General features: G+C 45.6%; 1 protein-coding gene across 1 annotated transcript in view; it reads right to left on the bottom strand.

The window, feature by feature from the left end:
* MRPS6 (mitochondrial ribosomal protein S6) overlaps nucleotides 1-14952 on the bottom strand; it is a 67007-nt gene that overhangs the window by 3309 nt on the left and 48746 nt on the right. Inside the window, 1 exon segment of the mRNA XM_059388395.1 lies at nucleotides 12580-12719. Coding sequence (XP_059244378.1) covers nucleotides 12580-12719 — 140 coding nt within the window.

The following is a 14952-nucleotide window of genomic DNA, read 5'->3' as shown; positions in this document are numbered from 1 at the left end:
TCCCACAGCATCATGGAATCATTGGGCTCTCTGCTCAGCAGGGAGCCTGCTTCCCCCCCCTCTCTTTGCCTGCTGCTCTGATTACTTGTGCTCTCTCTCTGTCAAATAAATAAATAAAATCTTTAAAAGAAAAAACAACAACAACAACAAAAAACTTTCCATAAAGAAAACCAAAGCCCTAAATGGCTTCACCAGTGAATTCTGCCAAACGTTTGAGGAAAAACACACCAATTTTTATATAAATTGGTCCAGAAAACAGGACAACACTTCCCAATTTGTTCTATGAGGCCAGCATTACCCTGATGCCAAAATCAGACAAAGACATTACAAGAAAAGAAAAGATCTGATCAATAGCTCTCACAAACATAAATGGAAAAAAAAAGAAATTAGCAAACGGACTACTGAAATATATGCAAAGAATAATACATCATGGTCAAGCAGAGTTTATCATAGAAAACAAGACTGGTTTAACACCTGAAATCAATCCATGTAAATTACCATATTAACAAACTAAAGAAGAAAAACCTTAATATGGGTATTAAGGAGGGCACATATTATGATGAGCACTGGGTGTTATACACAACTAATGAATCACTGAACATTACATCAGAAACTAATGACGTACTATATGCTGGCTAACAGAACATAATACAAAGAAAAGAAAACTCTATCATGTGATCATTCCAATAGAAGCCAAAAACAAAAAAACAAAAAAAAAAACAAACTTTAACAAAATTCCACATCCAATTCCTGATAAACTCTCAGCAAAGTAGGGATACAGGGGAACTTCTTCAACCTTTTGTTACAAAGGATATCTTCGCAAAACATGTAACTAACATCATACCAACTGGTCAAAGTCCTAATGCTTTTCCAAGACTGAGGATAAACAACGGTGTCTACTCTCATCATTTCTAGTCCACATTTTACTGGAGGCTTTTGCTAGTGCAATAAGGCAAGTAAAAAGTAAAGGCATCCAGATTGATAAGGAAGTAGCTAAAATGATCTGTATTTACAAATGAAATGACTGTGTATATAGAAGAGCCTAAGAAATTTACAAAAAAGATCCTAGAAATAATATGTGAGTTAGCAAGGTTGCAGTCTACACAAATCAACTGCATTTCCTACATACTAGCAACAAATAATCACACCTTGAAATTAAATATGAAATACTTAAGGATAAATCTGACAAAAGGTGTGCAAGACCTGTACACTAAAAACCATAAAACATTACTAAAAGAAATTAAAGAAAAATGACATAAATGGAGATACACCTTGTTCATGGGTAGGAAGATTCAAATTTATTTAGATGCCAGTTCTCCAAAATTGATCTATAAATTCCCAGGGATCCCAATCAAAATCCTAAGACATTTTTGTTAGAAATTGATGAACTGATTCTAAGCTACACAGGGAAATTCAAAGGACCTACAACAACCAAAACAACTTTGATATCAAGAATAAAGTTGAAGGATTAACACTACCTGATTTTAAGACTTTATAAGGAAAGTTATGGTAATCAAGGCAGTATGGTATTTGTATAAAGATACACAAACAGCTCAACAGAACAGAGTCCAGAAATAGATCCATACATATATGCACAAAATACATACATGCACAACTGATTTTTGACAAAGGCGTAAGGGCAACTCAAAGAGAAAGAGGGCAGTCTTTTCAACAAATGGTGCTGAATAATTCCATATCTGTATGCAAAAAAAATGAACTTTGATCCATACTTGTATCATATACAAAAATTGACTCAAACTTTAACACGGGTCTAAATATAAAATATAAAGCTGTAAAACTAGAAAAAAAACACAGGAGAAAACTTTTATGACCTTCAGTTAAGCAAAGAAACTTTAGGCAGCACTAAAAGCAAAATCCATAAACAAAAATTCAATAAACTAGACTTCATCAAAACTAAACACTGTTCTCTGAAAGATATTATTAAGATAATAAAAAGACAAGCCACAGACTGGGATTTGCAAATCACATGCCCGATAAAGGACTTGTTTCTAGAATATAAAAAACTAAAAATTTACTTTAAAAATCCCCAATTTTTAAAAAATGCGCATAAAATTTGAACAGGCATTTCACCAAAGATATATTATGGCAAAGAAGCACCTGCCAAAGATGCTTAATACATTAGAGACACTCAAATTAAAACCACAAGGAGATACCTACTAGAACAGCTAAAATCAAAAAACGACTGACCTTACCAAGTGTTAGTGAGGATACAGAGCAACTGGCATTCTCATAGGCTGCTAGTGGGAATGCAGAATGATACAATTGTTTCAGTATTTTCTTAAAAGTTCATACACTTGCTGTTGTGATCAAGCCCTTCTACTCCTAGGTATTCATCCAAGAAAATTAAAGCATTAGTCCCCACAACTTGTATGTGAATGTTCACTATGGCTCTACTTACAACCCCAAACTGGAAATGACACATATATTCATCAACACGTCAACTGGGGTCACCTGGGAGGTTCAGTGGGTTAAGGCTCTCCCTTTGGCTCATGTCATAATCTCAGGGTCCTGGGGATCTAGTCCCAAATCAGGCTCTTTGCTCAGCAGGGAGCCTGCTTTCCCCACTCTCTCTGCCTGCCTCTCTGCCTACCTGTGATCTCTGTCTGTCAAATAAATAAATAAAGTCTTTAAAAGAAACCAAACATGTCAACTGATAAACTGTGCTATGTCCATACAACGGCATACTACTCAGCCATAAAAAGGAATAAGCTACCGATACAAATGAATCTCCTAATACTTTTGCTGGTGCAAAGAAACCGGTATAAAAAAGGGCACATGCTATCTGATTTTATTTCAGTAAGATTTTATGAAATATAAACTAATCTACAAGGAAAGCAAGCAGACCTCTGGTAGTTAGAGACGGGAACAAGTGGAGGGAATCGTCACAGGACACAGGACGGAAATTACAGGGTGACCAAATTATTTATTATCTTGATTGTGGTGACTTCACAGTGATATGTATGTGTGTGTCAAGCCTTATTAAAGTATACGCTTCATGTGCAGTTCATTGTGTCGTTAATTATATCTATATAAATCAAAGCTGTTGATTTAATAATGGCGCATAAAAAGCTGAATGGGCAGGACTTGGTGAATGATTTGATTTGGGTAATGGTGGTGAGAAAGCAACCACAGATAACAAAGACTCCCAGATTTTCTCAAGAAAATAAATAAAAATAGCATAAACTGGGGTGCCTGGGTGGCTCAGTCGGTTAAGCATCCAACTCTCGGTTTGAGCTCAGGTCATGATCTCAGGGTCGTGGGAACAAGGGGAGTCCGCATGAGGACTCTCTCTCTCCCTCAGCCTTCTGCCCCTTCCCTGCCCACACTCTCTCTAAAATAAATAAATTAATCTTATTTTCAAAATAGTGTAGGGGTGCCTAGGTGTCTCAGCTGGCTAAGCAATTGTCTTCGGCTTAGGTCACGGTCCCAGAGACCCGGAATCGAGCCCCACGCTGGGCTCCCTCCTCAGTGGGGAGTCTGCTTCTCCCTCTGCCTCTGCCCCTCCCCCTGCTCCTTCTCGCTCTCTCTCTCAAATAAATAAAATCTTTTTTTTAAAAAATGGTATGAACTCTTCCCCATCATCAGGCAAACTTCTTGAGGAAGTAACTCGTAACGTTTGCTCACTGATGAGATTACCATTTGGGCTTACTCTGAAAATTATACACCAAATGGCCAAATTTTCCAAAACACAATTCCACTTGTTTATTTCTACTCCATATGAAAGGGACTAGGTTTGCAATCACCCAACTTAAGAACTGCTCATTTGTTCAACATTTAATTACTGATTACTTACCTTTAGTAAGGCTCTGCAAAAGAACCTAAAAAGTCAGTGTGATCAATCTTAAATTTCTCTTTGCCAGTCCGCAGCCCCCCATCTACCGGCCAGCCTGCAGTAACTATGGCCGCCTGGTGGCCAGGGCAGGGAACTCTCGCACTCAGCACAGCCCCGGCATTTCTTTCTTCAATTTTATTCATTTGTTCTTTCATTTCGTATTCATCAAAGCGTCCCTCCAAACTACCACCGACAAGTTATGACCTCCACCCCTGTTCACCAACATTCCCACCATAGCTGACTCTATAGCTCCTTCCTCTTCCCATGCCCTTTGTCTAGGTTCCCTAAAATACTCTTCCTCTTTTATTACACTAAAGCCCAGCACCAACGGCCTGAGGCAGTGCACTGGTGAAATGCCACGTGTTACAACGAGGTAATATGCAGGCAAGTGCTTAGCAAGGGCCTGACATGCCCTGGACACTCAATAACCCGGGCAATCACCACTGTCAGTCCTGGGAAGTACCCGCCTCCTTCCAGAAAGTCCGCAGGGGGCTCCTGCTCTCCAGTTAAATCTGCCCCAGCAGTCAAGTCTTCAAGTTATTTGATACCCTACCTGGGGTTCAGCAATCATTGTTTTCTCCCATTTTCCATTCAACTGTACCAGAGGCATTTTTGTGGGCTAGCGTCAATGTCTAAACATGTTTTTAAGAGAAAGAGTGGGTGTGCAGTTGCCAACCACCACTCGACTGCCCACAAATCAAGTCTCACGCAGTCTTCCTGAACAACAATGTCCACACACGAGCACTCACCAAGTCATCCTAAGAAAGACCCCCAAAGCTTTTGGATACCATTTCGTGATAAGAGTAAAAAGACTACCCAAGGATGGAAGCTGGAGGCCAGCTACTATCAGAAACCTCTTATTTCTGGGGCGCCTGGGTGGCTCAGTGGATTAAGCCTCTGCCTTTGGCTCAGGTCATGATCCCAGGGTCCTGGGATTGAGTCCCATTTCGGGCTCGCTGCTCAGCGGGGAGCCTGCTTCTCTCTCTCTCTCTCTGCCTACTTGTGATCTCTGTCTGTCAAATAAATAAATAATTAAAAATCTTAAAGAAAAAAAAGAAGAAACTTCTTATGTCAGGAATTAAAAGGAAAGTGTCTTACATAGAGAGAGTTTTCTAGTTTTCAGAGTGCTTTCACATCTTTTAAACAGCTTCTGAGGAAGACGACGAACAGGAAGTAGATGCTCCACTCCGTGTGGCAATTCAGAAAATGGAAGAGGAGGAAATGGTGCTGCATGCGGTTTCGGTCCAGGAGCCCTCTCCTAGCAACACTACTGCTCTAGTAGTTTTTAAAGTGGTCCTCCCACACATGGCCTCCTTTGAGTTTTATAACGATTAAGTCATTAGCTCAAGGTCACTCAGCTACTAAGTGGCAGCAGCCTGGATTCTAACAAAGCAGGTCTTTTCACTCCAGGAAAGTAGCCACACACAGCTTTGGGACCAGTGGGTTACAGAATCGCAGAATATAAGTGGCAGAGAGGACCAGAGACAATGCGGTCCAACCCGACTGTGCTTAGAAGGGAACGGGGGAACAGATCTGCTCCAGGACACAGGATAAAAAGCAGACCCGACAGTTCCCCACTCTGTCAATCACATCTCTTGGTACCTGCAGCCTCTAGAGGCTTCTCAAGGATAAGAAATCCTACCCAGAAAAAGGCCTAAACATCCTAAGATTAGGCTATAACTGGGCTTCTAGAAGATCCCTGTTACTACAAAAATGTTTCCGGCCTTTACCTTCTACGCAGTGTGCCTTCCCTCCCCCAGGCATGATACTCCCGCTAGCAACCAAACCTAAACAAGAGCAAGGCCAAAATGCAGATGGGTTTGTGCCCACAACTACAGCAGTGACAGTCATTTCATGCTTATCACCCCGCTGATCTGTGGGCCCGTGTGGGCAAAAACTGCTTCTACTCCCATGCTCCTTTTTATACTGTGGAAATTTCCACAAAAATGAACCACCAGCAAAATAGAGAAGAGGGCAAGTAGCTTCAGAGATGGGCAGATCTTACTATATTCACCACTCCTGGTTGAAAGCTGAAGCTCTTAGCCTCCAGCTAAGCCCCATCCAGAGCATGAAGTAGTCTGTCCCCACCACGGGGGAGCCAAGCAGAAATCGAGGACAAACTCAATCTCCGCCTGGCTTAGTGGCCCAAGCACACAGGTCAACAGCCCATGATGGCTTTCCCATACAGAAAAGGCCATGACTGATTCCTGGGCATTGCCAATATATATACATTTATATATGTGTATATTTTGTTTTCAGGTAAGCAGACAAACTTAACTGGTCCGTGAACACCTATTACAGGCAGACCTCAAAAAGAGGCTAAAAAGGAGGTATGTATGGCCCTGACCTCCCAAAACATTTAGTCCCACTGGAGAGAGTGGTCACAGGGCTACTGTGCTGTCAGACCAGGGCCCCACTATGTATACAAGTCCCCCAGTCCTGTAGGAGGCTCTGGAAATGACAGTAATGGACATCTGACTCCCGACTGCTGGGCTTTTCTAACTACAGAAGGATGACCCGAGGAATGATGGTGACCTGACCGCATATAGAGCGCAGCCCTGCCTTTTTCCATTTTGGCATCTGAAGAAAGTGAGCCTACAAACAATCTGTTTAGAGTAGTGGGTTCGGCAGTTTCTGATGCCTGCAAGGATCCCCATCCTGTGACCACACAGGTCCACAACTATTAAGTTGAAAAAAATGACCTTGAATTCCCCTGACCCCTACTCTTTACATCCTGAGGGCTACCACAGAGAAGCCATTCTGAAACCCACACGAGCGGCTGTTCAGGGAAGGGAGCAAAAGAGGAATGTCTCAGTGTCCAGGGGAATCCGAGAGCCCTCTGTCCCACCGTCAGCCTGGCCCTAAGAGGGGAGGATCAAGAGGATTCAAGAACCACAATTAAATACCCACCTTTACTTCTACCCTAACCAAGCTAGGCAGAACCAAAACCAAGACTAAACTCACAACACATGCGGACTCTTTCTTACCTCCATCCTCACAATTTAGAGAATAGTTGAGAATTTTGACTACAATTGCATGTGCCTTGACATACCTCAAAGCTGGCTTTCTGAAAAAGGAAAAAAGTTCTCCAAACAGTTTTCCATTCTCTAATCAACAATTAAATCAGTGCGTGGACAAATCATTCTGGAAAGCCCCGTTTAGCCATCTACGGTCTAATCAGATCATTCGATCGGCTGCTCCGTGGCACTGTGAAGTGGTCCTGCACAACGGGCCGCCCAGGCTGATGTCAGTATCACCCTTGCCTTAAACACAAAGCCCGGCAGTGTTTACATTGAAAGGTGTGGTTTCCCATGTGTGGTTCTAATTATAGAATCACACTTCATCTACGAGGTAGAAATCAGCTTTACCCAAGCCTCTCTTTCGCCTACAGAAAAGCACTTAACATTTACGCACACCAACTCCGCCGAACTGGAAGTAGAGAGATGGGAGCTAGGGTCAAGCAGACAAAGTACAAACAGAGGTTCCATGCACTGATGCAACCCCCAGCGCAGAGTCTCGTGTTCTAAAGGTGGAGGGAACGGTTTCCCAGCTAGAACCTGCCCACGTGGTGTTCGAGGTGCTAACTGACCCTCCTTTTTATTTCTTAAGACACTGAACATTCCCAGTCTCTCCGACACCGTGACTGAAACCCCAGGGATCGAAGAAGACCCTGAGAATGGCCCCCCAGGACAGACGGTCCAATCCCGGAAAATGACGCCGCCAAGAACGCTGCATGCACAGCACGGGCTTGCCGAGGGCGCCGCAGCTCTGCCTGGCCTTTCACTCCTCCTCTCTGGGGTCCCAGGCCCAGTCTCCCTCAGTCACCTTCTGCCTAAGCTGTCAACACCCACCCCCCTGGCTGGCCCCAGGTTGTTGAGGGAAGATATGTGTCTCCGTGCAGTGTTCCTACACTTAAAGGTCATTATTTGTTTTTCATTTCACTTTTGTCTTAACCCTGTTATTTACAAGTTTGGCGTAAAAGCGCCTGCCTGAATTTGAGTGATAGCCTTTGTTTCTGTTTCTCTCAGACACAGTCACACACTCACAGCCTCCCCTTCCCCCTAGCAGACAAGTGGAAATTTCCACTGAAGCGCTCAGTGGCTCACGGGGGTTGGGGGGTGGAGGAGGGGGATGGGAGGGATTTGACGCCATGAAGCATCTTCCAGCATCTTCCAGCCTTTCGGAGGGGAGGAAACAGATCCGTCTGAATGCCAGTTTCCAGACCGTATCAGTTAAACCTTGCTGGCTTCAGACTTCACTGAGACAGTGAATTCTTCACCTTAAAACCAAGGAACCGTCTGCATGGAAAAGCCCTATTTCTTTTTATATCTATTGGGTCTCATACATTTTTAAAACCACTAAACCTCCTGGAGAACTCTTACAAATCTCGAGACGCTGCCACTAAAAAGGAACCCTGCCAAGGCCACAACAGCTCTGCCTTGAAACCCAGCTGTGGAGCACCTTTGCACACAGGAACGGGGTCAGGAGGCTGGCCTGGGCCTACTGCTGGCAGGAAAGCACGAGAACATGGAAACGTCAGCTAACAGGAAAACTACAGAGAAGCCTCAATCCCCTCTAGAGTGGGTGCCAGAAGCTCTCTTGGAGTAAAGCTGCAGACACGTTTGGGGAGCGAGTCAGTAAAATTCCATGATTCACCACAGAGCCGGTTATTTTTACTGTTCTGCTTACCCGTAAATAGAAGGGCATCTTATATGTAGGCCAGCAGATCTTATAAGCACCTATTCACGTTTCAACACAGACGAGAATGGAGAAAGGGGCAAAACAGGCAAGAAAAACCTCCTTCAGCACGTAAGAGTTCCTTTACCCACGGCTTCTGCACCAAGTTCCATCTCCACGCAGTAAAATCGGACCTGCTAGGAACGGCCAAAGCCCGTCGGGGGCATCCTTTTCCAAACAAGCACAAGCCCAGCACGGAACTATGGACCACAGTGCGTACTACGGCTGTCTCTCTACCAGAAAGCCCGCTGAGTCTCAGCCCAGCCCCATCTAGTGGAGAGAGAGCCTTACGCTAGTCAGGGCAGCCCTGAAGTCGGACACCAGAGCACTTCGGCAGCCGGCGCCTCACACCATGACTCAGAAAATGCCTGTCCCTCTTTAGCCAGCCCACCACTGCTCCCCTCTGCACGTGTCACATCGTCACCTTCCAGACTCTGAGGTCTACAGTAAGCATCTTCCACGCCAACCCTCCCTTGCTCCGAGTTGATAAAGGTGAGCATCTGAAGGTACCAAGTAGGGAAAACCAACGGGTCCCCAGGAGACCAAAGCAAATCCAGAGCTGAGAATGAATCTCACAATGTGTAAGACCCACCCCCCACTTGCCTCCCCGCAACCTGCGTCAGGCTCCAATCATTTCCAGATACTGCCTAGAGACAACAGGTGTTTTAGTAAGGCCAAATCCTCCATCTAGAATTTGGTCCAGAAGACCCAAACCTCCCAACCACCCCAACGTGCCCAAAGAGCAAAGGGGACATCTGGTTAACTCCTTCCTGGTCTAATTCACATCACCTGGGGCACAACTTAACTAATATGTGGAACACCACACGCGTACTTGATTTTTTGGCATATACTGGTCAGAGACCTGATAGAGCAATAAACACCTCCTCCCCTGGGGAGACCCCCCCCATAACCCTGAGGCAGCAGTATCTCTCCTACCTACGCACTTTTCTACCCACCCGGGCAAGGATGGAGGACGACAGAGGCAATCGCCCAACAACACGGGAAGTAACGTGGCGGAGACGGGCTGTCAGCCAGGCCGGGTGGTCACTGCTGTGCCAGGCCCCAGCCCGGGTATCTCTTTGGCCAGTGCCTAGGTCAGCAATGTGCAAGCATGTCCCTGACTCAACGGAAAACCACTTGTGACCAGGAACCACACCGGATCCCAAGAACCATCCAGAGACCTAGGAATACCACCAGGATAGACATTTCCTCCCATAAAATGTAAGAACAACAAACACATAATACCAACAGTACCACGGGTGATGTGCATTCTCGGAGGACATCTAGGCTCACTCGTTAGCTAAAAAAAAAAACTGGCTCTCAAATACCAACCCCAGGACTCAAACCAGTGCCTCACCGAAATTATAGATATATGTCAGGTCTCCAGGGATGTTCCAAGAGTTAAAAACTTTGGAATGCTAAATTTACAACAAACAAGTCTGCTGTTTCTTCTTAATCACTTCGAAAAATTGAGCCTTTCCAGCACCCAGCACAGAATCCTGGCATATAATCCACTTAATACATGTTTGTGACCCCTGATGTGGCTGTGTGCAAGGGACACACAGACCTTACCAAATGCACAAAAAACCTGGTACAAACATCACTGCAGGGAGTGACGTGAGGGGAGGGCTGGCTGAAGTCAGGAGAGAGTAAGGAGAGAGTATCAGACTACCCTTAAGCTCCACACTACAGACATCTGACACACCACTCAAGTTTAAATTTTAACCCCCCGGTAACTCCAAAATACATTAGCCTCTCATCTCCTCTTTAATCCAAAGTCACTGTGAAGAACAGTAATGAGTGTTATAAAAATAAAAGGTAACAGTCAAAGTTGATAAATGAAAGCAACTTACTGAAGGGCTTCTCACAATTACTACACTCAGATACGCTGCGCATCTCCGGAAGGGATCAGACTCTCCAAAGGATCCCACACCTAATTGCTTACGCTCGCTCGCTCACGCGCGCTCTCTCTCTCTCTCTCTCTCACACACACACACACACACACACACCCCATTTTTTGGTAGAGTGTATCTGTCTAACTAGTATTTCAGAGACCACACTTTGGAAAATGCTACCTTAAACAAATACATACCAGACACTGATTAATACCAGAAAACCAAGCTTACATCATGAACCTCCCCAACTAGGAGGGAGGTCCTGTGTCTATATACAATACACATATATATTACCCTTTATGAATGTTACTCCTCCTTTGCTGAGGAGTCTGCGAGTAAAAGGGCCAGAGATAAAATTGTTAAATGTGAATGAACAAAGTGACAGCAAGAGTCCTTGGTGGGGCACATGCCCCTTGTCAGGAATCCAGAACGTGAGGCTTAGTGTTTCAGCAGGGGGGGGGGGGGGGGGGGGGGGGGGGGGGGGTGTTCTTCCAGGATCTGAATTTATTCCATCCACTAAATAAAAACAGCACCACCCAACCCAGCACTGTACACAGAGGCCTGACAACTAATGAGTCAACACAGCAGTTCTCAAAGTGTGGTCCTCAGACAGCAGCAGCAGCACTAAGCACTAAGTGCACTTGCAAGAAGTGCAAATTCTGGAATGCTGGTCACACCAACCCTCAACAAATTCTCCTTGGAAAAGGGACAGAAGAAAGCACTCCTAGTGCACATCCCTGAAAGCACATGAATGAGGGAAGGGGCTTCTCCTCCTGTTCCGTGCTTTCTAACCAAGAACCTGGCTAATAATCCTTAGCTAAATTTTACATGATCCTCTCTGAACAAAAAGGCAAAAGGATTCATGGCTTTGCTGTTAAAATGAAACCCTTTTGTGGTTAAGTTAAAAAAAAACACATTACACACGCCATCTCCATCCTCTTTCTACCAGTCGTGGAAGAGGAACGGCCACTGTGCATTTCAAGTTGCCTAGCAACGGTGCAGGCGCTCTCTTCAGAGGTGTTCTCAAGCAGCTGAACGCTAGCACAGAGCAAGGTGAAGCAATCAGAAGAGGTCTGCGGTATGCGCCGCACGCTGGCAGAGGCTCAACCGCAGCGTGAGGCGGGCCCGCACGCAGGCCTCTCCCGCGGCCGCACCGGCACAGACCCCCAGCTCTGCGGGGACAAGAGCGGCACCAGCCCTCCAGCACATGGAGCAATGATCTCACTGGATCCCCACGACAAGGATGGGAGAATGACCACCTGAGTTCAGTATCCAAGGGAACAGGAATCAGAGAAGCTGAAGACTTGGTGAAGGCCACACAGCTGGCAAGCACCAGTGTGAGAACGGAGTCTTCAGCTCCTGGACTTTCCCACCACTAAGCACTGATTTCCATCTTCTCTATCAGTACTTCTGGGAAACTCAACAGTATCAGAAGGTTTCTCCTCCAAACCAGAAATTATGTGTGTAAAAATAACATCATGAGGAGTCAGAGAAGCTTCAGATCAACTCAACAAGCAAACTGGTATCAAAGAATTTCTACCAGGACCGTTACTGCTACAGAGTCAAATCTTCGACATGTTTGAGGAAGGTGCTATACACTTTTGGGAGAAAAAAATTTCGAAACAGAGAATTGTGATTATTGTTCGGCATACATAAAACCATTTCTCTACTGCGGGTCAGGTGCTGATTAAACGCATTACTCCCAGTACCTCGTGCTTGTCACCTGCAACCCGCATTATTGACAAAGGATGCACCGAGTGTGTGGACAGCACATTGTCACGAGGCACTGTAAAGGCAAAGCTGAAGAAACGTCAGGAGGAAACAGTGCATAGGTTGACAAGAAAAGTTTCCCACCATCAAAAGCTTATACACCTGTTGCTCCTCGCATGACCTGTTTCTGTACTCTGGTTATGGTTTATTATGGACCAGCTATACTGGCACCCATTTAAATCACAACACCTCTAGAGTACGAACCCACAGGCCACCTGGTGCAACAGAGATCTCCTGAGAAATTATCATCATTTCCAACAAGAACGAAACAGCATTGTTAACAGCTGACCAAAGCCATTTGTTGAGATTCATGAAGACACTTACCCTCCTCTACTGTGCTGTTGGCTGTGGGCGGAAATCTTATAAGGCAGCGCTCGGTCACCCAGATTTTCCAAGTTTCTCACTATCGCCCCTCTGTCCATCAGGGCTTCTAGCGTACGTTTCAAAGCAGCAGCAGTCTCTGGCTGTTTTTTTGTTTTCATTTTTAAAGAGAAGAAAAAAACGTATCAGAATCAATATATGAACTAGAATGATTAAGTCTGGTCAGTTCCAATCATAACAGCTCTATTGGCAGGGAAAAAAGCAACAGAAACTGTCTAGCTATCTTAAAATTTAAAGAGAGAGACATTTAGTGTAAGGATACGAGATAGCTCACAGATACGAAGGAAAATCTGAAGAACCAGGCCTCGGAGAGTTCTGGAACCAGGGCAGCTGCAGGGATCTGGGAAGCAGGAACTAAGAAATGGCTTCTTCAGAGCACCTTGGCCAGGATGAATCCACGCCAATCATTGTCAGTCCTTGTATCCCATGACTCAAAATCCAAATTCCAGGGGAAGAACATCCCATCCTCTTGGCAGGACGCTTTGACCGGCCATCCCACCAGAACCAGAGCCAGTGGGAAAAGGGGTTGTCCCCAAAGAAAAACAGGGAGATTATAACCAAACATGGAAAAGGATGAGTAAGACCCACTCTCTGCTCTCTTGGAGCTTACAATCTAATAAAGGAATTAACACAAAAAGCCACCGCAAAGAGAGCTTGTGAAAGGCGGCACATTCGGTTGGGAAAATGAATGCACTAAAGCAAAGCTTATTCGGGAGAAACCCTGAAAAGTGACACTGGGAGATGCAAAGAACCAACGGAACAGGCTCTGAGTACAGGAGCAAAGGCAAGAAAGTGTGAGTGTAACTAGGATGAGTCCCGCCGGCTGATGATCGGGACGCAGGAGGGCTGAGAGGGAGAAGCCAGCGCGCGAGCACGGAAATCCTGATGCCCGTTAAAAACACCAAAATCCAAACAGTATAAAACCCCCACCACCCAGAGATCAAAGACTTGTAACACTCGGGTGAACTTCTTTCCAGATCTCTCTCTTTACGTACGTATATACAGAAGAACTCTGAAAGCAAAGACACTTTACAGGACGCAGCTGAGAAGACGCGGCTATGGCAATGGGGGAGCGAGACAGAGACGTGGCAGAGGAGGAGCCCCAAAATACGGAGGCTGGGGATGGTATTGTTACTAACAGCTAGAGGGAAACCTGCGGCCGCTCGCTGGGCACAATACAAAGATGGATTGATGTGCTGAGTCTGAGTTGCCCTCAGCTCCTCCAAGCTGACCTCTCAAGATGTAAACCCTAAGCTCGAAACACCAGGGCGGGTTAGAATCACCCATTTCAGCTCATCTGCATGGGAGGGCTCCTGGAGCCCCAGGAGTAGGGGACATCGTGGAGGGAGGGTGCAGGGGGAGAAGGGAGCAGCAGACCCTTGGGGAACACAACCGTGTGGCCTGCCAAGGGAACCCGAAGTCAGAGAAGCAAACAGACAAGGTAGTCCAACAGTCTGGGAAAATCAGGCCCGCCTTGTGACAGACTCCAGAATGACAGGGTAGAGGATGACAAGGAAGCAAAGGCCACGGTGTGGTGGCTGCGCCGTCACACGGAATGGGGCCAAGAGCCAGACGGCAAGTTTCTGTGGTGTCGTGTGACAGCAGTGAAGGGCAAGAGAAAGCACAGGAGGCTGAGTGTGAGCCGCATGTCCGAGGGGGCAGAGAACGGGAGCAAGTTCGTAGTTACAGGGGAACGAAGCAGTCAGGGCGATAGAACGGAAGAGGTTTTAAGGAAGAACAACGGCAGAGCTGATGCACCGCGCACCTTCTGTGAGCCCGCGCGGGCTAGTGTGTTACTGTGACATACTGAATCTTCACCGAAATAAAGGGAAAAAAAAAAAAAAAGAGCAAAGACAGTTTACCAATGTGGAAGTTGGGGTCTCAGAGAGATGCCATGACTCTGAGAGGACACGGCAGCTGGTAAGCGGAAGAGCCTGGTGCAAGGGAAGGAACACCCGCGAAAGAAATTGGGGGACGGGCAGAGGATGCCAGAGGGGCGCCTCGTCAAGGAAAAGGGATGCTTCTCCTCAAAGACATAATTGAAGGGATCCAGGTAGAGAGATCACAAAGTACAGGAGTGAACTTAAGACTACTTTCCAGGGGCTCATTTCAGATCAAGTGAAAAGAATAACAGAGAATCATTTTAAGTGTGCACTCCGGCAACCAAAGGAAATCCACCATTCCTGTACATTTTCATTCGACAAATTCTGCTAAAATGCTATGAATGCACAAAGTACTAGTTTAAGGTTGAGAAATTAAATTTTTACTTTCATCTCATACTGCAGCCCACCAGGAATTTTTTTAGATTCCTACTAA

Source organism: Mustela nigripes, chromosome 2 (genome assembly GCF_022355385.1).
Source record: "Mustela nigripes isolate SB6536 chromosome 2, MUSNIG.SB6536, whole genome shotgun sequence".
Taxonomy (NCBI): Eukaryota; Metazoa; Chordata; class Mammalia; order Carnivora; family Mustelidae; genus Mustela; species Mustela nigripes.
This window is presented reverse-complemented; position numbering and strand designations above follow the sequence as displayed.